The following is a 27,737-nucleotide window of genomic DNA, read 5'->3' on the forward strand; positions in this document are numbered from 1 at the left end:
GCTTGGTAGCTCGTCTCCGCAGTGATCAATTCTAAGATCGTCGTTGGCCGGTGCTGCTTCAGGTCCTTCGGGTCTGTTCTTGATAGAGATGTTGACGGTCTGAAGGTTTTGAACGAAGTGACTATTATTGGGAAACGCACCCGTATATATACCCATTCCCCAATGTGTTCCGGTTCCTGATTGGCTGCCGACCCATGGTTAGGCAAGTCAAACTGTCCTCGTTCCGATGGTTGCTTGGTTGTCAAGATGTTGTTTTCCATCGGCAAAAATTAATATCTTTCTCAACGGTCTCGTGTTTCCCTCCCTATAGTGATATGTGTTGGCCATGATAATGGCCGTTTTAGTAGTGTAATATATTTGTTCCGTTACAATATATTATATGAACCTACGTATATTATACCAACAAGACGAGACAATATTAACAAATAACTTACCTTGCCTACCTAAAATCTTTCTACCATACAGATTCATATGATGAGATAAAATCTTCCTTTAACATCACCCTAACTTATTGTATGATAATATTTATGCCTTTCTATAAATAATTGTAATTTGTAAATGAAATGTAGACACTGGTTAGATCGATATAACTATCTTACCTTATTTTTCAGTGAAATTCAGGGTTATTCACAAATATTATTATTTACTCACTCGCTATATTTTTATCTCAATTATTCCTTTATTTAAATTCTGATTTTTGAATTTTTTAGGAAAATAAATGTATTTAAAAACCATATTTTAGTTACTTTGATGTTTCTCTTTGATCATGCGATGTATAGACATAAACATTCATACAATTAATTCAAAACTTGTTCAGGTGATCCAAGTGTTTTTAATTTTAAATCTATTTATGCTTACATATTATTGCTACTATTTATATAAATGTTACCGTAACACATATAAATATGAAAAAATATATTTTCTTAAAATTATACAGTTTTTTTTTTTTTAAAAATGTTAACAGATTTAGAAACAATTTATAAAACAAACACTTAAAATCGCGAATTTTTTCAAATGAGAATTTTCTTGAAAATTCCTATGTAATTCAAATAACAATTGTAATTTTTTTTTAAGTAGAATTCGTATGTAATGCGTACCATAAATAACGTTACGAATAAACTATAAAAGTGATGCTTAAGACATTTTGTTTCGAAAATGCACATATCATGCTATTACCGTAAAACCAATAGCTCTCTCGGTCCGCTCGGCATCTAAAATTAATTCAGCTATGAAACGCGTTGAAATGCACACATGTGTGCAGTGCACGTCTTGTATATCTAATAATTTTCCAATGTACCCAACACATTTATAGTTCTTTATTCTTAGCGCATAGTGTAATAATGTACTTAAGTAATATTCTATCGCGGACACACAAATAACTAATGAAGTTATATTAAATGCACGGAGAGTTTCAAAGAAAATTAATTTCAAAGCTGGTCGCGAAATACGGGATGGGGCGTAGGTACAATCATAACTATACGATGAATATAATACAACGAGTAAACAAATATAATTAGATACGAAATATTCCTCCTAGATGCCATTAAAATTAATTCAATAACCAATTTCTTAGTTTTAGATTTCTGCCAAGAGCAATGTTTGAACTGTAGTATAATAGTATGTTATAGTATGTTATCAAAACTATTCTCAATAAACGCTTAATATGTTAAGCGTTTCGCAAGGATTTTGTTCAGATTAAGTAGAAACAAATTTATCGGTTAATCGAGTACAATATAGATTTTAATCAAACTTAAAACAAATTGTAAGCAAAGCTCACGAAAAGATAATATTACATATTTGGTTGAGTTGTTTTATGTACATTTACAATACGGTAGTAGTATGTTGTTTTCAAAGTTTAAAGTTTGATTATGATTTAAATTCGTTTAACTTAATGTTTAATTGATTTTTTATATTGGTATTTATAAGAAATAAAATATCATAATACTAAAATTCGTAATATTGTATTGTTTTGTTTCATATAAAATCTATTCGATGTTTAACTACTCACTAATGAATTGTTTTCAGTAAAATGTTGATTAATAATTATAACTATTCAAGTTTTTCAACTTGAGAAATTTATATTACATTTATGCATTTTTTTCAAATTAAATTGTAATTTTAATCATTTTACGTAATTTGTAAGATGTGTTTAGTAACTGCATTGATATATAAATAAGTATTGGTTCATACACAATAGTTTGTAAAATTAATAAAATAAGAAATTATGAAAAACAAAATACCTTTGAATATTGGTATAGTACAGTACATAACACAGGTATTTGATGCTAGCAAATTACATTTTAATTATGACTCAATTCTGTGTTACTCATTATTATTGATTTATAAACGTATCAAATAATAGTCGATATATTTATTTAGCTATTAGTTCCTATACATATTTTATAAACACATAATTCAAAACAGTAGTTTATAATAGATAAGGACATCAGTTAGATTATCATAGGATACAAAGTAGTTAAAATCGTTAAATTGCAAAATTGGAAAATTATATAAACCCTTCACATACTGTAAATTTAAATATTAAAAATATAAAAAAAAAAATTAAAAAAATACTTATTGATTGCGGTAGCTATACACAGATATGAATTTTACAATTAAAATACTACTAATAATTATTCGTTTGTTAAATAATTTCGTTTAATATATTTATTAAGTACCTATTATTTAAAGACTAATTATTCTTAATTTTAACGCACAACTTTAATTAATAACATATCATATTTTGCATTATCTATCATCAAAATTATTATTTAAAATATCTAAATTTATAAATAACTAGATACTACTCATCTGTGAATATTGGACGTAATCACGTAATATAAGTGCATAATCCTTGGCTTATTACTCGATCCCACGAACCATACAATATAATTCCAGTAAAAAGGGGTCTAATGGAGGACGAGTAGGATAAACCTACAAGGAAAGTTATGTTTAGACCCAATATGATCACGAAAGCGAAGAAAACGATATAATTACCACTGTGTGTGAGTTATTAAATATTATGTTTTGATATGAAATAATTCAATAATTGAACTTTTTATATACCTATTATTTATTATTATCATAATATTTTTTGTATTTTTATGTAGATTATGTAGATTAATGTATTGAACTGTTAAAATTATTGCATTAAAAACGTATGTGATCAAATTTTTGGGTTGTACAAATTACAAATACATATTATTTAATTTATAATGCATAGAATAGCGTAAATAATAATTCCTAATATGTATATTGTTTCTTTGTGCCCAAATAAAGTATTAAAATATATATTATGTATTTCTACAGCTACTTTAATAAAATGTGCTAAGCGAAGCATTATCACATAGGCACAATAGTCATATTATAATTATCCTCAACAAAATGTATTTCGTAGATATTTCGTTGACGAATAAAATAAATCAAAATCTCTAAAACAATTTCTCTATTACAGATATTTACTATTATTTTAATGAAAATTTAGAGTACAGTAGTTTATAATATTTTATGAACTTTTGTAATTTCTGTCACGTGTTTAGAATTTACGATTTATCTTGAGAAGCTATCAGAAAACATAATTTTAACACACGATGAAAATTATATATATGTATTTAGTCACTGTTAATGATGGAATATAAAAAATGAATATCATCTGTTAAAACGTTTTATGAGAACCATTAGCATGAAAATATATAATTCAAAATTGTATACGTATAAAATATTATCATTTTTAACTAATTAAAGTACCTACGATTTTTTTTTTAGCCAGATGTTCTGGTCTTTATTGAAAGAACGTAGTTCGACATTTAAATGTTTAGCTATTTGTAAAAATTAGCACATATTGCGTAAAAATATACATATAATCGTCAGTTTTAATTATCTATTAAAGCGTACTATATAATAATGAATGTAAGAAAGTTTGATGTTTATACTCATTTAAATAACCCAAATTTAACAACTGCATAATTGTATCGACTCCAAAAATTTGTTTTTAATCACCAAAACAGTGAAAATTCATTATTATAAGCATATGAAAACAATATTAATTAATAAACAGTTTTTTCACCTTTGACATGTGCGTTCCATTGCACTGCATTAGACAAATTTATTTCAAAGAGCTTGGATAAAACATGATTTTCATCTAAGTTTATAGTATATTTTAATAGACATGGGTATAGTACATTTAATACAAATTATTTAATTCAATTAAGTTAATGAAATTTGACTGACAAAAATGTACCGCACTGACCTATATCCACTTTAGTTTGTAGTCTTCTGATAATATATGTTTTATTCTATTCGTGTTTTAGCCAAAAATAAAAAGGGTTTAATAACCAATAAATATTACTACAGTTTATAGTATTACATAACACACCCACGCTATATATATATATATATATATATATGTGTGTGTATTTTATTTCTATCATGAATATACTTGATGTCTTAAATAAAAAAATTGAATTCAAATTTTACCATGGTATAATATGAAATCTAAAACATTATCATTGAATAAAAACCCAATTCAATAATACAACCAAATGGAATCCGATTGAATAGTGGTCAAAAAACAGGGACGGCAGATAACCGGTGTAGGTTATTCAGAGTATTGAACGAATTTTGAAGTGCATTCGGAGCGATGCAATTTTCACATTGGATAAACCAATCGCGATATAATTTAGTCGATCATATTTCGACGGTAACGTAACTTCGTGAATATTGATGACGCTTACCCACCAGTATCTAAATATTATATATATATATATATTACGCAATATAGTATAATATACTACCTGTACACAGACGTATACTCCACCGTTGGTCTCTGTCGGCAGCGGCAGTAACAGTCATTATATTAATATCCCGCCGCCGAAAACACGCGTGGTTTGTTAAATTATTATCATAAGCGACTAGCAATGGTGATTGGTCAGACGTGCCCGCAGGAAATGGTTTGTAATTTTTACCTGGTAAAAGGGACGCTCTTTCCGAACATCGTAATAATAATAATAATAATAATAATAATAATAATAATTATGATACTTTTTCATGCGAGCCGGCCGAGGCGATGAGATTTTTAAATTAAGTAGACTATACACGCGGAGTACACACGGACGATTATCACCTCGTGTTGACAGATGACGAACTCGGTATACGGACGCCCGTACCGGTACACGTCAAATTGCGGAACGCCCACCGATGTTTGTTCTAAATTTGAATTACGCCGTAAAAAAAAAAAAAAAAAACAAAAAAAAACAAAAAAAAAAACAAACAAAAACGTAACGTACCATCAAGATGTAAATGTTTTTAATTCCATTCACGATAGTATAGAGTTTTTAGAACAATATTTACATAGGGTTGATGAAACGTACATATTAATTTCGCTTGTTCTATGGTTTGTTTTTTCTTTTTATTAAGTGTTATTATTTAATCAACTTCACGTAATAATAATTATAGCTATCGATTAGGTATTGTTAGTTTTTGAATTCCACTAGTCAGCCAAGGAATATTTTACAAAATGTTTTTATTTATTTTTTCATTTTTAAATAGTTGAATTAACTCATATTTTTCTACACGATTTACTGGGTATAATGAATACTCAAATAATTTATTGTGGGTACTCCTGGAGATAGGAAAACGCATCTAGATCTATCAATAGTTTAAACAATCGTTTTTTGATTTTGATTTTTTTTTTTTTAACAGTTTTTCCGTTTTCTTAGCGTATGAAAAATACTTATGCTGTATGAAATATCACGTGATTTCACGGTTATATATTGAACGCTGTATAGAATCTTTATTCAAACGAATATTATACGATTTGCAATCGATTGCTAAGATCCAATATCATAGTACGACACTGTCTGGTGTTCCAAAGAAAATAAAATGAGACAAGTTTCGAATTAACTCATTACAGCTTTTTTGTCAGACATTTTTTTTAAGAAGCATTGCTATTTACAAATTCAAAGTATCAAAATAAAAATGATGTTATGATTATACATTAAAACAAATATTTATATAATTTTTCAATACTACGATTCAAATTCGGTGTACCCCTTGGGTTCCAAAAAAAAAAAAAAAACTCCTCGTATAAGTTTTAACAATGACGTGTTTAATTGTACAAACATTTTTGAAATGTTTTTGAGATTAATATAATTATGTTAGTTTTAAATAAAAACCTGAGATATGAACAAAATGTAAAATCCACGAATTTATGTTTTAAAAAAGTGTGGAAAATTATGAATTTTACCATCTCAGTTGAAGATTTAATCACTTCTATAAGCTAGTATTGTGTAGTGTGGTGGTTTATTTGTAAAGCCATGAAGCGGGCCGTCGTCGGGTTATATCCCTTCCTCAGAGAAACTTTTTGTGGTGTACAACCTTTTTACCCAGCTTCATTTCGCTCGGACCATAAAATTTTACTGTTCTCACTGAAAACCACTACAGGAAGGAGAAAAGTCTCGTTCAAAGAATGAAGACTAGTTACACGAGTGCGTTATAAATGGGTATCACACTTTTCATGAAGAGCAAGACGTATATTGTCATATCGAATTTAAATTTAAATTTTCAATAAGCAGAACATTTTTATTTTTACACATAATGATGTCATATTTCATGGAATTAATTTATAATAGTTATTAAAAAAACCAGAATTATATGAATAGACAAATAGTGAAAATTTATGTTTTTAAAAAATGTTATTTTTTTATGACTTCTAATAGAGTAAAAAAAAAGTATTAAGTTAATATTGATTGTTATAAGGTTAACAAACCTTTGTATTACTGTGTTTAAAGGTGATAAATAGGTGCATTAATTAGATAATTGAGATTTTGTTCTTTTGTTAAAAAAAAAAGCTGTTGAAATGTAAATAAAATAATATCAAGGAAAATAGATCCACCATCCTTCATACGTTATTAATCTTTAGTCATTCAGTTTCCGAAATAATTTCTATTCATGTAATGTTTCTAATGTCACGTGTAAGAGTTGTCACATGTGTAACTTGGTTGCGACTGCACGTACGATATCAGCAATTACCACGTATTTTTATTTTTTTTAGTAAGTTAAGTAAAAAATCGTTTCTCTAAGTCTTATATAGTCTTATTTAACCGTAAACCTTACCAGGTAGCTTAGGTTGGCTAAATCTATTTGTATCCTTTTTTTTTTGTTTCACGATTGTTGTATGATAAATAATAACGACGTAAAAATATTTTTATTTTTTTTTTTTTTTTTGACAACCAAATTAAGTTAAAATAATATTATACAAGTTAAGTATTTAAGTTTAATATGGGAGTGATAATAATTCAAATTAGGCATTTAGAAATATTATAAATAATTCATGAATAATAGGTTTTTAAATTATTAAGTCGTTTTACGAATTATATCTGTTGGTTTTATAACGTAATCTAAAAGGGTAGTAAAGAGAACGTAATTTACGACGTTTTACACACAATTTGGAACCGTTATTAATAGTTAACTGAAAGAAGTATAAAATAGCAATTTTATAGGGAAATACACATTTTGTTTATCACATACTGTTATATTATTATTAATAATAGTTAGAAGAACATTAAATAAACTTTTTTTTATTACGATACTAATACCTGCAAAATAATACATTCGTCGTCAGATAAAAAAGGGTTTATATTTTAATTTACAGATATAATAGTTTAATCTCTTTTAAATGTTTTAATTTAAAATGTTTACAAAATAGGTACATACCTATTATTAAAACACAAATCTAAATTAAACACTGATTAAAATCAAAACATAGTTGTAGTTACCACTATAATAACATGAAAGTAATGATTAACTAATATACAAAACACGTATAGTTAATATTGCGATTTGTGATAGCGTACCTACATATTTACAATTTAAAGTTATTAATGTGTAAAAATTGTTTCATCTAATAAAAATACAAAAATAATTTAAATTTTATTGCCTACATAAATTATATTATAATACAGATGATATCATTTTTACAATAACAAAACCGTAGTTGCGTGCTATGAGTTATGACTATAGCTGTTTATTTACAAAACGTCTCATATTTAGAACAATAGTGATTTAGTCGATTGGTCGTTTTAAATAAATTTAGTTATATTTTTTTATTCACTAAATTTATAATTTTAATTTTATAAATTTTGAGCGATGTAATATATATTTTCTAAACTGTTATCAATATTTCAGTATAATTACATCATTTTTGAACTTTTTAAATTGATATATTTTTTATAATTTATGGAAATGTCCATAATAGACAGAATATTCGTATAGACTAAGCTTCACACCCTAAATTATCGATCTTAAAATAAATTAGAATAAAATATTATATTATACACTAAAAATAAATTATATAAAAGTATTATATTTTTTATTCACGGCATGATATTGTATTGTATGTATTACATTTGTATAGCTTACACTAGATTAGTATACACATTACCTACTATAAAAATAAAAATAAATTCTAAGACCATCGAAATATTATTCCTGTAAGATATTTAAATCATTAAAAAAATACAAAGGTAAATGTATAATACCAATACCTATGTAAACATTTTAATGCATAAAAAAAAAGTACTAAAACAATGAATAAATACAATAATTATGCATAAGCGTATTTTATTATTTATATTTTCATTCATAAATCTTCTTTTTATTTGATTTTAAATTTATTATAATTTTACACGATGAATGTTGTGTTTACAATATATCAAATCTAGCCTGTACATAAAATGATAAAAAATAAAACATTGATAGGTAGTATAGTTTGAGTAATATCATATTAGATAATATCGTATGAAGATTCATTACATTGCCGACAATGATCGATTATCAGATTTTTCAGTAGATATAGCAACTTGAATTACATAAAATCAAAATAATATAAAAACAAATATTTTATGCATAAATTTATCCATGATTGTATTTCACTAAAACGTCTAATATTTTATATTTGATTATTTTTTTAACTGCTTTCGTGTAAAAAGCATCATTACTTTATTTTTCACTATCTAAATCTAATAATGATGTTGCCTTCAATCACCGTTACTCAATATAAAACATGTTCTAATAAAATGTTATTTTAATTTTAAACTTACTAAACGATATTATGTTGTAACAGTAATACCTATGTTATTTTTATCGTATATAATTAACTTTTTTTTAAATACGTATTATACATAACAATCAGATATAAAATGTACAAACGTAAAATTGAAATAATAAGAAATATTGAATATGTGCCTTATTAATTTTTTCGCATATTTAATTAAAATATAGCATAAAAAGCATAAAAGTTATTACATTTTACGTGTAGAAAAAAATAAATAACTAATATATAATAAGTAATAGTAAAATAATTATTATACAATGTCTAGACAGTTATTTGATGAATTGATTTTATACTTATATAAACACTGTAAAAATAAATTAAATGTAGATATTTTATTTTTAATTAATTATAATTTACATCTAACTTTTACGGAGTCAGTATAAATTACACAGCCATACATTATTTTCTATGTATAATATATTTCTTAATCTTCTACAAAATTATTTCTAAAAGTATTCAATATTTAAAACATACTCGCATTCACATCTTACTTCCTTACTTATTAATTATTATTCGCTCTTACTTATTAATATATATTATATATTTTCACTCATTTACTCAAAAGCTCTTAAAATACATATGTATTTAACATCATACTGCGAATTTGTCGTAAAAAATAAGAGTTTTTTTCTGGAGTAGAACTTTGTATAAAAACATGATTCTGATTAGTTAACTAAAATCTCTAAGTTAAAAAACTACTTAAGGGATTCAACAAAATGTTTTGAAAAAACATTGAATATTAGAATTATATTTATTATTAGTTTCGTTTTCCTGCAATAAGTTTATTTTAATTTTGTAATCTCATTTTCACTTAAAAATGTTAACTTTCATGTTTTTCACAAATTAAATAAATTAATGTGTTATCTAAGTATTCTGTACAAAAGAGACAGTACTTTTCTTATTTAAGTTTTATAATCTTGGATCAACCAAAGTCTAATTTCAAGAGCGAAAGAGTTGCCTAAGTTCTTTTTGAGTTAACTTGTTTTAAATTGGTCAACAACTCGAATGAATTCCATAAAAGTCCTTTCGGAGGTTATTTTCCTTTGTTTGTGGAGCTTCATATCTCAAATCACAAACCAATTGTTTCAAACTGTAAAAGAGTCCGATGGATATTTATTGTGCGGCGTTTCGCCTGTTCGGCACTCAAAGTGAAAAGTTTTTACACAAAAGCTAAGTTTAGATTTTTCACAGTGATGTTTTATTTTACGAATATATCCTTCACCCTAGGATACAAAAATACCGTTCTTTAAATAACGTAATAGACTAATTCAATTTAATTAAGACCTCCTCGGATTTCGATAAGAAATTATTTTAAAGAAAAAGTAAATTTATTACAATTTATAAAATTATATAAAATTATATAAAATTTATCACACACAATAAATATTGCCAATGGTCAATGTATTTAGGTAATACCTATTTATGTAAAACAAAAACAAAAAAAGAATTGTGAAAATTATATTGTAATAAAATATCGCAAGTAATTTAACCGTTGTAGAATTTAAAATATGTATATGAATGATTGAATGATCATTTAATATTCTATATCACGTATTATACTTATATTTTGATAAAACTGAATTATCACGTAACACAAATCTAATATTTCTGCACAGTGAACTACTGAAACAACATTATCATTAACGTATATGATAACTTAATTTACTTTCGTTGAAATAGGCGTTTATGACATCAATCGTTTATTGACATTTATTGGTAAGAAGTTATATTTTTTGTTCTATGCGATTTTATTGCACGGATTGTTCTTATTTTCGATAAACATGATAATGAAACACATTTTACACACGTGATCTTTATAAACTATTATTATTTTATTTAAAATGATTTATTTTTTGTTCATTAATCGTATTCGTTTGTCCAATTAACAACAGCAAATACTACATGTCGTTCGAGTCTGCCAAGACGTCCGGAATACTTTACCGGAACATCTAATTACGCGGATCCAGAAATTTCGGATTACTCTGCGGCCGGAAAGTGGGAATGTTTGGGAGTCGAGTTAAAGCGAAAGCTCTTCGTCTTACTAAATTGCATCCGAAAGACATAGAGATTAATTTCACAGTAAACGCGACCACAACTCCGAGGCCCGTACGCCATTCGCTAATCGCACATCTTAAATGAATACCGTTTACACCTCTTTCGTTTGCTGCTTTGGAAACAAAATAATACAATTTACTCGTCTCGTAAACCACACGACCTCTTCATAAAATCGACATTACCACCGAAATAATTTAAAAGTGCAAAAAAATTTGTATCAATACTTCATTTTTAATATCAGAAACCATATTTTATCCGGTGTACTTGCTCTTATATAGAGCGGTAAACGTTAAAAATATCAGGGAAATTCAAATCTAGCAAAAAATATCAAAATAAAAAAATATTTGTTTGGTTAATTATTGATAATACAAAAATATGAAAAATGTTTAAGACAAATTATTCAGCTATATCTATAAAAATAAAATAGAAAAATTATGTACTTTCAAAAAATGAAAAAAAAAACGACTGAACACAATTATGGAGAAAGAAGTATTTAACATTGACATTAGAAAATTATGCATCATTTATTAAGTTATTAACATTAAAAAGTATTTCAATTTGAAATGGTGTATTAATTGTATTGCGTGTATTTACCAACTAAAATTGATTATATTGTATAATACATACATTGAATTAATTTAAAAAAATTGTTATTATAAAAAAATTACAATTTCGAATAATAAGATAAATTAAAAAATGGTAAAAGGTAATGAATTTGATGTTATGATATATTAAAAATGTTTATGTATAGTTATCAAACTAAAATTGGCTACTTATTATTATGACATGTATTGATTATAACTCACTAACAATATTCTAATCTACTAGATGTATAACAAAATAATATATACTTTAAAGTGCAATGTCACAAAACAATTTTCTGGGTCTAAAGTCTACAATTTATAACTTACATTAAGATACATTTATATAATTACAAAAAAATACTTTAAAAAAAATATTGTATAATGATATTATCATCTAGTTTCTGTACTTTCACGTGTACTAAAATGTATTTACCTTATTATGGTAGTAAAATCTATTGAAATAAAATGAATCAGAAACATTTGAATACGGGAACGCTAACGTTTGATCATTACAAAGTCTAACGTCAACATATTTAATATGTTATCAAGAAATAAATACGTTCCATTAAAAAAAATAAATAGCCATTTCGTGTTTTTACTATTTTGTTAGAAAAAATTCGTTACAATATAATACTGTGCACCCAATGGTAAATATACATACTTTTTTAGTAATTTGATCTCAGTGAGTATGTTTTTTATCCGAAACAATTTTAAATGTTCAATTTAACTGTAGGTATCGAAATATTTCTTTAAAAAAAACTCTAACAAAGCATTTCAGTACCCGAATTATCCAACGATCGTATAATATATTTCTTTGTTAAATTCTCTGTTTTCATAAAAACTTGGTAGTTTAAAGTTTTTAAGTTGAACGACAATTTCTTTCACTTTTGATTTTTTACGTGGCGAATAGTTGCGTGGCGGACACTATAGCGTTTAAGTTTGAAACTGAAATTATTGTTTGTGGATGCGATGAAGGCGTAAAAGGAGTTTCTTAAGGAATCTATACAATTTAATACACCGCCATTAGGTAACAATAGAAATGTACGATTATAAAACAGTCCTAATATCATCGTTGTAATGCACCAATTTGTACTTTCTTAGAGAAACCACAAACAGTGTCCCGATGGATAGAGTTCCGTTAACGAGTTACACTAATTTAATTTCGCCTTATGATACGCAACTTGAATTATCATAATTATTATTTAAACAACTCAGTCTGTGAAGGGGTCAGTCACCACTGGAGTACTGTCTGCCGAATTAAGTATTGCGATTATCGTGCTTGACAAAAATAATCCTTTAAACGTTATTATTTAAAGTCAAAAGTCTTCCATGATTTTTATTATAATTTTTTTAATAAATTTTAAATGCTGACCTCCTTGATATACACTATTTATCTACGATATTATATAACATAAGACATTGAGCGTTGATTAGACAGAGAACGAACAGTTGAATAATTAAATATTATGTTAAGGAAAAGCCAACTCTATGATTTATAAAAGTTATTTTTGGAAAACAGATGTGGCGTCCACCAAATGCCAATTCGTTGTTTATTTTCATGTTTATGAAACATTTTAAGTATAATTAATGGGCATTAAAAAATAAACATTTTAATGTAACGTATGATGCTATATTAGTACCTAAAACAACATTATTTCATGTTTAATTATGACTTTTAGTGTATATGAAATAAAATTTTAGAACACAATTTTTAAATTTGTTTTAAACTAGACTACTATACCCGTGGGACATATAAAAAAACTTCTATTTTTAGGACCACCAATATAGATGTTAATATATGATGAATAATATCCCTAAACGTCGATATGTAGAATAATTTTATCATGAATTTTCAACAATACTCGACTAAACCTCAATGTGACATTTACACCAAGAGATTATAACCTGTATAATTTAACATAATGGAATGACTAAATGTCTAGAGATGGTAATTAATGAACAACGACAAAAGACCCTCTTACTCAATCAACATACTAGGATAAATAAACAGATTCTGAGAAATGTCCCATTTTATATACAAACATTTAGTCAAAAACAATCATAGTTGACTCTTTAGGTAGGTAGTCAAAGTCTTAGTTATTTTAAATTTGAAAAATATTAAGAAAAAAAAATCAATTGTAAAAATGGATTAAGGGAAGTATTGCAACATTTTTTTAATAACGAAACGTATTTTGTTTATTTACTTTAAATCCAAAATTTCTAAATACTAAAAAATATCAACAATACTCTTTATATTAGTATTTTATACACATGATAATATTATTTAATTTTAAAAGTATATCATATGTATAGTAAAAGATCAAGACACATAATTATTAATTTATAGTTATAGTTTAGTTTGCAATTATTTGTAATTATCATGTTTATTTCATATATGTAGATTAGGCATACGTTGGTAATCCATAAAAAAAAAAACAACACACCATTATATAAATTACCTTATTATCTTATAAATAATATATCCGGTAATAAATATAGTTACTGAAATTCGTTACCTATTCGATATAGCATCTAAGGTGGCGTGGAAATGCACACAGTTTCACTGTGCATAATAAATAATTAAATAAACTATTTTTTCGTTGTGTACGTTTGTAGCCATTTTTCCAATTTTATTTACATTTTACATTTAGCCATTTAATAAGCGATTTTTACATTAAAATACTGCTTAACAAATCCAGTTGTGTATATCGATTTGATATTATATATTATAATATTTTACTCTCTTTTTTTTAGCCAGTAAGTTTTGAGCTGGGTGGTTTATTTAACATGTCAATCAAGCAAATATAAATGTAAATCCTCAAATATGCTTATTATAAAATTATTTATTGATTGTATGTAGTATAATTATAGTTAAAAAAAAAAATATATATATTTTACTCGTGCATTTTTCCTTTGAAGAATTTCGTATTAGTTACCCTATATTAACTGGTTAGCTAATGACTACCGTATTTCATTCTCTATCATATACTATCAGGAATCTATTAATCTACACTATACACGAAAATTCCTGATTGACGAATGACGTACGGTCGATACAACGGGAAGTAGAAGACCAAAGTTGGTTAAAGTAGGTAGGTACGTCACGTACACGTGTATATCATCATACTGACATAAGCATCTCGGTACTAGAAAGAGGAAGAGAACCATTAGACCCATGAGAAAACAAATATAATCCTGTAACTATATACACGTATATTTTTGTGTTCTGATTGGATGTCTTCGTCAGTCGTTATATTTCAATCTTTTTTATGGCTGAATAATATAGGTAACATATATATTTTCACAAAAATAATATACACGTTTATTAAATTTGAATAATTTAAAATTGCTGCTTAGGATGAAAAATGTTTCTAGTGTAGCTTATTTATCAAGCATTATTCTCTATGAATGGATCATCTAGTATTTATAAGACAATGAGAGGTAAACATTTACAATCATAAAATATTGAGTAGACTACATTCTGGTTATTAAATAACTCTTAATTATTTTTAGATTTTAATATTAACAGGATTAAATTGTTTAAAAGTATGAAATGCAATAGAAAACAATAATTAGTGCATAAGAACTGTATTAATAATGCCTATTATAAAAATAGGTATTTTTTTAATGTCAATAGACTTTGATAGGTTAATTGTTTAAAATTAATATGAAAATTAATTGTTTGTTTATTTTATCAAATAAAATATACAAATATATAAATTAAATTAAATGATAGTTTGATAAAAATTATTTTACTAATATATAATTCACTTCAAACTAAAATCTATTTGAGCATAATATTTATAAGTTTTAGTTTTAGTAAAACTATTGAAATTTAATTTGTTTTCAAATAATAAATTAATAGTTTCAAAAATTAAAATAAAACAAAGATATTTTTAAAAATAGTTCAAGAAAATAATATTTATTGTTTACGTAATATTATAATAGTGCATACTGAGAAACAATAGTATAAGACAAGAAAATCATTTTTCAATTATTTACATATTACTACTAATGATCTATGCCTTAAAAAACATTTTGCAAGGAAAATCATTACAATATTTAAACATGAAATTTTAAAGATGTTTTCTAGGCATATATAAAGAAAAAAATTATTTTTTTTTTTAGACATTACATTAGTTTTTTAATAGTTAAGTTGACGTACTTTGATTTGACGCTTTAGTTAATTTAATTCTACATTGACATTCCAATTTGATATGATGTTAAGATGAGTTTTCGTTAAAAAAAGAAACATTGCAAAATAACGCAGGTGTTATATTTAATCAATTTTTTTTTAAATGTAGTAAATTCAAGCAGAGTTTCTTCAAAACGAGTCTCGTTAAAATAAAATATATATAACCAGAATGTCTTTTAAACATATTTAATTGGATACTTAATAGCTTTTTTCAAGATTTTCGTTAAGTGAAAAAAATCGTAATTGAAAATCTACCATTGATTGAGGCATAAATATAACCATTTTTTATTCATCACCAAATATTTTGGACGTTCGATGGGTTTCACGTGTTAATTAACGTCAAGAATAAATTACATTAGAACACGCAATTATTATAATAGACGGTGTAAGCTACTGGACGACATAAAAGATAGGTATACGTATACGTTTGACGAGGTTAACATATATCCTATGAATAATTTCACTTGACGTCATGTAAACGGCTTAAAATTTTAGGTACAATTACCTAGTCCGAGTTATGCATATATGAGTAAAGAAAATATTTTATGCATGGAATTTTTCTATAAATAAATTGTAGCGAGCTTGAAAATTAAGATCTAAGGGTCAGTTAATATATAAAAAAAAAAAAAATGTTTTTAAATTTTTCAACTGAATATTAGGAATTCAAAATAACTTTGGATAACAACATAATTTGATAACTTTATTATGTAATATTTTACATATTATAATTGTGTTATTATGTTATCGTTACGGAACACATTCTTGTGTTTATTATGATTTTAATTAAGGCATAGAGAATATTGTATTTTACTATACATATTTTTTACAGATGGCCTCGAATTCCAATGTATTTCCAGATCAATGAATAAAATAATGTGAAGAAGATTATACAACTAATACTATAGTTACCAAATTACCAACAGGTTTTGATATAACACCTATGCTTGTATGAACAAATACTACAAATCATAATAATATATATAATTATTACTATGAAGAGTATTGTTCTATTAAGAAATAAATAACTAATGAAAGGTAGCTTTCATGTTTTTATAGCTCCTATATTGAATAATGATGATGACCTATATGAAGAAAAAAAAATAAATCAACTTAAACAACGATAAGACGTATGAACCACGTTAACTCTGAAATCGACGAAAACAACCTGTGTAATGGAATCTAAACAAATGTTTAGCTGACTTGGCGCAAAGGGACTACTTATTAAAAATGTCTTGCTCGTTGCAGTTAAACCCTGCAGAGTATTGTAAGACTTAGCTAGGTGGTCGCTAGGGATTTTCAGTAGTGTTCGTTTTTCATTCATTTTCAACATTCACAAAAGGAAATATACTTATTGAGAAATTGAGAAAAAATGTAGAATTGTAAATATACATACATTTTAAGTGTCTGATTTTTTTTATATGAAATTTAACATTATATTATTATATAAACCTTAAATTAAAATCGATTTAATTCGTATAATTTTCTATTGTTAGTATGTATTAAATATGTTTTTAAATATTTTGTAGTTGTGCCTCAGCTCTTAATATTTAAATTTTAAATATATAATTTTTTTTTATTTTAAAAATTCTTAATTTTGTCAAAATATACTATTAATTTAATATTTAATCATACAATTTATTATTGACAAATATTTGAAAAATAGTGAGTTGATAATATTCCCATTTTGTCTATATAATTATTATTTTATTTTAATTTAAGCATGACAAAACAACTATCTTAGTGTTACTTAATGAAAATACTAATATTTTAAAATCATCAATAAATATGAAATACTTAATTTTAATGCTATTTTATGAATACTAATGTTTTGAGATTGGATTTGAGGGTACATTTTGCTACACTAAGTTAAATTTAAATAATGATAATGTATTATTATGATATGTTATTCCATAAATTATATTGATTTATAGAAAAAACTGCTAGAGCTAATCGACTTATATTATCAAAAATATATTTGATTTAAATACTTTTTTTTCGAAAATATTATAATGTATACATACTATTATAAAAATTTAAATTATTTACTTTGCTCAATTACCTATTTAATAAATTATCAATAATAATAGCTAAATCGTTATCAAAATATTTCAGTGTAAAAAAAACAGTCTTATTTAATTTATTTGCCTTATAATTTGTTAATAATTATAAACTAGCGGGTAAAACGCATTCATACAGAACATAATGAATTGAATACAAATTAGTTTTAGGACAGCTTGATAAATTAATTAATAATTAGTACACGAATAAAATAAATAAATAAATAAAAACAAATTCAATACGAATATTATAGCGTGTTTTAATCTTGACAATTTGAATATCGGAAGATTAATTATTATTTTGTTCAGCATAGGTAATCATTAGCTAATTTGAAACAAGAGTAAAATTAATTTTATTTAGGTCGTTCAACTGTAACAAAGTTAAGTGTATGTTAGCACTTAATACTCACAGGATTTTGAGGATGAGAAAAAAAATAAACTTGTACGTATACGTTTTTTACTCGACAAGTAATCGAAATGGGGTGTCATATCAACAGTATTTCGTTATAGTTAAATTGTGAAATTTATTGGTATATATGCACATAAAAGCATAAAAAAAAAATAATATGTTTTACAAGTTAAATAGAATAATAAACTGATGCAAAAAAACTTAAGTTCTATAGATATGGACATAAAATCAATAAATATTATAATTTTAAAAAAAACTTAATGCTTTCATTTTTTCCAGTGGTATTGAGCTATTTTAAAATAGTAAATTCAAATTAAAATGATTTGTATTCACTAGGCCTTATTATACTTTCCGTAGGATTCATATTTTATAAAAGTAATGAAAAAACTGTTTAAGAATTAAAATGTTATGATTTATTTTCAATAAATACGTAAAGCAGAATTAATTTATAAAAATATATATCTCGTAAAAAAAAACCTCTTTTATCATAAAGTACCTAGTTAAATTGATTGCTGACCGTACATAGGAAAATTATTGTAATAAACCATAAATGACTTTTGCTTTGGTTCTTTGCAATCCCCAGATGTTCAAGTGTATTGTTAATTAGTGCATAATAATATTATATTATATATGTACTCACAAATACGGGTATCAACTAGTAAACAATTAAACCTAAAGTACATAATTAGTTATTTAATAGTTAATTTAACTAATTAAATAGGTAATATACTGTAATAAGGTTCAGTTAATTTAGTTTAATTTAATTTAATTTGCTATACACAAACTTTTAAATACAAATAAATATGCAATATTTAATGTTTATTTAGTTGATACAGACGTATTTTTTTATTAAACCAATATATAGTTAGTGTGCAATAAAAATGAATAGTAAATAATGTAGGAAGCATTTATGGTGCAATATTTAGTAATTATTTAAAAAAATAAATAAAATGTGATTAGTACAATAACTAATATACTCGTGTATGTGGTAATTAAAAATTATTAATTTATTAATTTATTTTTAACTGATTTAAGTAAATATTTAAAAATACTCAGTTAAATTTAAAATTGTTAACTATGAACTCATTACTTAACGTTTCTAATGTTGACTTAACTTAGCTAACTAAAACAATTGTTTTTTATTTAAATGATTACCATTGAATTGGAAAATACTACATAATGGCTTGGATACATGTAAGAGGTTTGTATTTCACTAAAATCCAATCAAGTCTTATTACGAGTTTATTATAAATATACTTATTTCGTAAAAACAAGTATAAGTTTTTGACCGGAGATGCGATCAAACCACACGTATGCAATGTGCTAGACCTATTTCAGCTGACGACTTACCTGTAATAATTCCGTGCACTGGATATCGGCGAGATCTGGTGATGCGTAGATTTTCATTTCTTGTATGGCCCCCTTAAACGACAGAACAAAAACCCACGTGAGCAACGTGTTCATGATACAATGGTTTAAAACACAATTTTTCGTAAGATATTAAATCGATACAACACACATCGGCGGAGTAAATATTTATGACATATATATATATATATATATATATACATATATTTAAAACAGTTAACAATTAAAAAATAACAACAGCACGGAATCGATTTCTCGGTAGCTGTAACGACAACACAATCTTCTTATCGATAATATAATTATAATCGCATTAATTGTATTATTATTATTTTATCGTTGGTTCGCGGTCGTCACTGTGGAACGTACGCGGTGAACCAATGTCGTTTGCCGGTCGCCTATATCGCCAACGACTATCACGACTAACTAAGACTACCGAGACGAAAATCGTCTTGGATCATACGCCGCCGCTGCTGTTTCCAAGTGCTCGTGTCGGGGATCTAGGGGGACAGCGTGTTGTGAGCCGGTAGTTCTTAAAATAACGAGTCCGCGCGTGCGCTAACTCTTTACATAAACATTATTTAGTCAAAAACCGAACTGCGAGTGGACTTGACGATTAACGAAAACGTTGAATGTAAATGGATATACTTGACTCATTCGTCGTACGTCGTCCAGAGTCGGACCTCAAACACGTCTCCGTCCGAGCGGCAGACGAGTGATTAATTCACGACAATGGTCTTAGTGAGTTGATGTTGTTTTAATTTAATACCACAAACGTTGTTTTGGCTGATATTTCGATAGTCCATATGAATTTTAACGTAAACGCCAAGAAACACGCGGCGTGTCCGACAAATCAATAGTGGTTCGTATTTTGCAGCTTCGCGTTGACCAGTTGAAACAGTTAGTCGGTTACCTAATCAATAATGTTTTCATAATTGTGTCCCCATTTAATCATGTAGTTATTATTATTGTTGACATTTTTTTTTTTTTTTATTTCTCAATATTATTAATATCATGACTATTATTGATAAATCTGTTTTTAATCATCGATTCCGATTAGTGTAAAGTTATTGTAATATAATATGTTATATAAAATTATGTTTTGTTCTAAAAAAAAAAAAAAATGAAAAAAAAAATAATACAATGGGCGACGGCCGATTCTATAATTCACGCGTGTTTATTGTGTTATACTCAAATGACATGTTAAAAAAAAATGTTATTTGGACGTAATGAATATTACACATAGATATTATATACGCGAGTAAATGTTATTTGGTTGATGTGTTTGGACATTAACGTTAAGCTACTATACATGTATATATTTGATTTCTTTACATTACAGTGTATAATAAAATATGAACAATTTATGTCCGTTGAATATTTTAATTTAATTAAAATAACCGGTTTTGAGTTTGCATCATATGAAAATCAACCCAAACAAGATACTTTAAATGGTGATTTATTATCTATTTGTTATTAAATTTAATATGAAATAAAACGGTAAATGAAAAAGTTGTATCAACAAATATCAAGTCTGTCAGTTTTCAATTTTTGAAATTTGTAGATATAATTATAAGACTTATTAAAACTAAAACTTCAAAAAATGTAATTGTAGTTGTAGTATGAATTTAATATATATTCTAAACATGACCAAATAAAAGTGGTACAAAATTTCATTCGTATATTATTTTAACTGTTCTCTCTTTTATTTTTTACTATTTGTGGGCTTAGAATAACCACATAAATAAATGGAATAAAATTATTTTAATGTGTTTAACCTAAAGCAATACTCAATTTAAACTTTTAAAAACGAAAACAAATTAATTTGTATAACTTTGAATAAAATAATATTATATAAAGTCTTAAGAATAACAATACGAAAAAGCAAAATAATATATTTTTTTTTTTTCAAATTTAATATCAAAAAGTACATCGAATTGTTTTTACTTGAATATTTAGTTGAATTCTGTACCCAAAACAATAATTTTTTAATGACATTTATTATTAATATTTGAGTAGTATTTTCATTATTTAAGTTTCTTAATGAACTCAAAATAAACTCAAAGTCATATTTAAGTATCTAAAATGGTATTCTTAAATTAGTGTAATCTTGATTTTATATGAACAAATTAATTCAAACGTTTTTAATTAGTTTAAATATCTTGAAAACATTATATTGGTATGAATTGCCATTTGAAATCAGACGTAACCAAAACCAACAATTTATTTAACGTTGTTTTCTTTCTTATAAAATATTACATACGTTTAAAATTGAGTTCTACAAAATACTGTGTATAATATTAACTTATTAAAATGTGATGAAGTCTTAAAACATAAAATACAATATTGTAAATAACTTGGCAATCTTATAGTTTATCTTGTAGTTTATCTTAAGTAATAAACAAATTGTACATCAAAAGTAAATACTACATAAAATTGTAGAAACCGACATCTAAAATGTTTACAAAATGTATTTAATACCAGATAATAAATAATTTGTTTTATTATTGTTAAACACAAAATAAAACATAAATTATAAGTGATTTGAAACTACGAGAGAATAATAATTAAAATAAACTATCGTTATTTTCTTTTTTCGGAACTAAAATATTTGGTAATTTATTTATAGCTCGTCAGATGATTAGACCGAACCACAAATTAAATAATGAAAATTAAGAGAATTACCAATCAAGATATTACATCCAGTCAACACACAAAATATTCAATGCTAAACGAAAAGCTCAATGACTTACATTTTGGAACGCTATGAACAGTAAATTGAGGTACTGAGGTGTTATATAAATAATAGTATATGTATAGTGGTATTTAATACGTGTTGTAAGTCATAATTTACCATAATATGAAAAATCCGAAATCGACGAAGCACACACGACATTAAATATTTAGCGGAACAAGTCTTCGGCGAGTTTTTCTATATTATTAGGTCGGATAAGATTCGCATAAGCATCAATTTTCTTTTCTTATTATATTATGTAGGTACTCTGAGTGATGTTTAATTTTTTTACCCAGCCAATTACTTCGCGAAATTTCTTGTGCACGCATAGACACACTACACATGACGAGTGTCGTTTTTCATTCTAAAGTCTTTGCGTGTTCTGTTACGTTTTATATTATACTTCATTTCTTTTCTTTCATCCGTTAATGGCGGCAACATAGGTACATGCAGAACATACGTCGACGTTAATATTCTTGCGCGCTGGAGGCAAATCGATCTAAAATCTTCGTTGTCGGAAAGACAGTGTAAGACGATTTTTTCGTTATTATTTACGTTAGGTGCACGTTATAAAGATGCACAAAGACACTATTTTAGTTTTGATAAGTTATATTAATAAAATTATACTTGAAACCTCAAACCTATAAACTAAAATATCCTAAACGTAAATTATAAGCTTATTTTATTAAACATACGTTTTTCATTTCCTAGAACGTTTATGAGAACAAAAAAACTATTCATTATCATATTATATTGAAATATTAATTTTTTCTTGTTCCTTGCACAGGAACAAATAGTTGAAATTCCATGTAGTATTATACGTTAGTACGGCTTAAAGGAGAGTCTACCATATTATACATTTCTTTTAAACCGTATGTGTATTGTACTACGAGGGTTCTAATAATTGTACAATAAACGTACGTCATGTTCATTCAACTAAGTAGTCGGGTATTGTATTTTTTTCAGACAGCGTAAAATGTGTTGGTATTTGAGGAAAACAAATTGATAAATATAATAAATATTATACTTAATCTCATAAATAATCAAATCATAAAATTCGATTTAGAAATAAAATGGCTAATTAAAACGGAGAAGAGACAATTTATAATGTACCTAAAAATATTAATCTTTAATATTGAACTAGTATTTCTTGTTATTACACAAATCGGAGAAAAACAATTATGTTTTGTGATTTCGATAATCAATTATATCGATGTGATTAAATAATAATTTTATATTTTAAGGTTTACACACTTAATTTCTAAGATATATAATTACTAATACGCAATGAATCTCTATTAACTGTAACCTAATGATAAAAAAGTATTCAATGCAATACTTTGTGATTCTGTTTTATAAATAAAATTATAACAGCTAAGCCTAAGAGGAAACAATTGAATAAACTGAGAAAATATGTTTCGAATACGATCTTTGTTATAATACACTATATAAGATGAGTGATGGACTAAATTTTTAGAGCCAGAACGAGTATTTAGTGGTTAATATCTAACAATTGATAGGTACAATATGTCGACAATACGATATTCGGTTAATTATCGTTGTGAATTGTTACATCAATAACGGCAATCAAATTTAATTAATAACTTCAATATACGTGTTAGTGTGTTAATGATATAATTTTGGAAACAAAACCAATCAATTTAATACAATTAGGATAATATAAAAAATGTCCTAATCCACAAGCCAAAACTAAGGCAATAATATAGTATTATTGGTTGTGTTCCATAAATGGTCTTGTCTAATCCTACGTATTATACGTATGTATTCTACGTTTAAATTTTTTATTAATATATGCTATTTTCGTATTTACAACGTACGATTTTTCATAAGCTGTATTTTCGTTGTATTAAATGTGAGCATATTATTAATGTTGGCAATTCATATGCACAGGCATTACGAGCGTATGAGATATTTAAATAATCCTAGAACTTTATCATCATATGTGTTGTTTGAAACTTAATAACATAAATATTTTGAAAAAATGTATAGGTACGTAAAAATGTATTTGAAACGTCTGCCGAGATTTTTAGAAATAAACATTTCTTGAATAAAGGATTCGTTTTAATAATGCAAACACCGACGAATTATGGCCTTAAAAAAAAAAAAAAAATAGAATGTATTTGACGGTGTGTTAGCTTCTACTGCTGTTGATGCCATCTGTTGCCGTTATCACCTCTTTGAGTTATAATAATAAAAATCCTTATAGAGCTATGAATTTAACTAGTCTACTGAATCAACAACATCTTTTCAAAAGTGTTAATTCACAAACCCTATTACCTCATATTTTTATTAAACTCAAAATTGTTATAGCATTCATATTTTTAAATTCTAATATTTAATATGATTATTTATTTACCTATATAAAAACTTTTTATCATTCAAAAATATATTGTATAGTAATAATTTATTATGTATGAGAAAATAAGTAGGTACTCGACGTCTAAAATCATCAACTGTGTATTATTTTTACAAACTAAAAAGTCAAGTACTCCTTGATACGTTTTTTAAAATGTAGGTGCATTGCTCATTAAGTAAATATTTCTAAAAACAAATAATTTAATATGAGATGTTCAATAAGTTTATATTCACTATTATATTAAAAATAAACTATTAAACATATAAATACTTGTAATATTATTGATGTATATATTTTGAATCACAAATAAATGGGTGGTTGTTAAATCCAAAAGTATGTATTATTATATATGAACGAAAAACTGAACAAGAAATAAAACAGCCTCGAGAAAATGTTACACAGAAATGTGGCTTTAAACCTTTACAAATATCAATTAAATAAATGGTAGCAACTCAACAAACATACGATGACTAAACGTTAATGGGGGACAAAGGAAAGTATATAGCATTTCATAAAATAAATAATATAAAAGAATTTTTCTTTATTCTAACAATAAATGGCTATCGCTACTCGGCGGATTTGTGTGTGTGTAGTTTATAAAAGTTTATAGGTCATAATAATCATACTGACTAGTAAATCTTCTTGGTGCTTGGTTTTCGACTGTCACGTGAATGTATATGTGTCGTAATATTCTTTTAATCTGATTGATTGTACGTTGGGACGGACAACTTGGAAACAAGCGACAACTTACTATTTTTTTTTTATATAATGGTTTATAGTTAATTAAATATATTATGATAAAAATATAAGAACGAGTAAAATTATAATTGATTAGTATGAAAAAGTTTTAACACTCATAAATTATCATCTATTAGATTCCGTGTGAAGTGAAGTTAAATATATTCATTACACATCCAATGTATAGCAGAATAATACTCATTTATCTACCTTTTTATGTTTTTTTTTTTTTTTGTAATTTGTAATTTGGATTTGTGGTTATAATAGTTTAAAAATATATAATATATTAACAAACTAGAAATTAATTATAATGCTATTGTTGGTTTTATTATTTTAATTGTTTTTAGAAATGTTATGACTTTAAATATAAAGCCTAACATTATGTTATTTACAATTGAATCTATTAAAACAAGCATTTTTCTCATAATAAACATAGTTGATTTATACTTTTATGGAATCAAATTAACCTACTTAAATAAATGTTAATAATTGAACACAAGTGTAGGTGGTATGGGTTATTTTAAGGTCAGCGATTTAAATTTCATTTTAACATAAATATATCTTGAACATAATACCTATTTTATTATTTATTCTACTCATGCTGCATTTTACATACATGCACTTCTATAAACTTGATCTCAAAATAAAACAAAACAAACCATCTATCAACTTACCACAATAGTTTAATGATAAGCAATTCAGATATTATTTCACTCGCATCCTACTTAATATTATATAGGTATACCAATGTATATAAATTCAAATGTATGACAGCTTTTACATGTGGGTAAGTTATCACGAGACATTCGAATGAGATTACCTATACATTTAAGGAATAAGAGTATTTTATACGAATATACCAACACATTTTTCACATACTTTATTGAAGACACTGTAATGTGCATTTGATGCGTCGGAAGTTTGACAGAATTATAGTTGGTTAGTTTTAAAAAAAACAAAAAAATTCTTGAACGATATTAATATGAACTATATGAGTAATATGTTGGTTTGTGTTGAAAAATTCAAGAATTTTATTTTATTTTAGTATATTATAATAAATAAAGTTTAAATTTAAAATAAGCTAATATTTTATATTTACATTTGCATGTGTGATAGATACTTTAGTTCACATTAAACATAAACACTATGAATTTGTTGTTAATTAAGTGAGTACGTACGTTGTACAACTTTTTTTTAACTATTCAGTAATATTAAACATTATTGAAAATTTGATTTTAAATAAATTATTTGAATTGATCATTAAACATTGTAATACTGTATACAACTGTTGAGTTATGAAAAGGGTTTAGAATTTATAGCAGTAAAAAAGTTTAAGTTTATCCTTTCTATAGATAGTACTAAAAATGTGAAAAATATGCAAAATAAAATTTAAAAAAAAAACTTTTAAATTTGTTTTTATTTTTGTTCTTTAAAATATATTTTTATTATAATGATATATGGTTAGGTAAATATATGGTAGATTTAAGATGTCCAATTCTTAGGCATTGGCTGTTCTTATACTGTTAAAATATAATTCAAAACCATTTAAGTATTTGTGTACATAATTTAATTAAAATTTACGAGCGTGATTGGCCAATACTTACACAAAAAAATACTAAGTCATTGTAATTTTAAAAAGACCGTTTAGGTTTGACGACATTTTTTCTTCAGAAGCAAAAAAAAAAATTATTTACTTCAATAAACGAGAAATTCAGCTAAGTTTTCAATAATTTTAATTCTGATTTTAAACAAATATATTATATATTATATATATAATGGGGTTTAATCCATTTGGATTATGCATAAAAATATTCTTAAGAAAGCCACTTAAAAATTAAAATAAGGAATAAAACTATAAATATTTTATGATTAGCAAAATACGATATCGCATCCGACATAAGGGAAGTGTGAAACAAACTGGTATTATACTTAAGATGTTCTAAGTTTATAAAAAAAAAAAATCAGATTCTGTTAAAGTTTTTTAAGTCGTAGTTGTAAACAATACTAACCAGTAATTACAATTATAATAAATAAAAATATTATAGAGCAGATAATAATAAAAAACTTGGAAAAATTAAGAGTTATAATAAACTTTTTTAAATAAAATAAAA

General features: G+C 25.4%; 1 protein-coding gene across 6 annotated transcripts in view; it reads right to left on the bottom strand.

The window, feature by feature from the left end:
• The window catches only part of LOC112594942 (collagen alpha-1(XVIII) chain-like), a 236,579-nt gene that overhangs the window by 90,473 nt on the left and 118,369 nt on the right, over positions 1 to 27,737 (bottom strand). For 3 of the 6 annotated variants that reach the window (XM_025339962.1, XM_025339961.1, XM_025339959.1), the window contains exon 5: positions 19,763 to 19,834. The exons of the other annotated variants lie outside the window; for them this stretch is intronic. In XM_025339962.1, the coding sequence (XP_025195747.1) occupies positions 19,763 to 19,834 (72 nt within the window). The remainder of the gene's footprint in view (positions 1 to 19,762; positions 19,835 to 27,737) is intronic. 6 annotated transcript variants of the gene reach the window in all.

Source organism: Melanaphis sacchari, unplaced genomic scaffold (genome assembly GCF_002803265.2).
Source record: "Melanaphis sacchari strain LSU unplaced genomic scaffold, SCAv2.0 Contig24_pilon_pilon, whole genome shotgun sequence".
Classification (NCBI taxonomy): domain Eukaryota; kingdom Metazoa; phylum Arthropoda; class Insecta; order Hemiptera; family Aphididae; genus Melanaphis; species Melanaphis sacchari.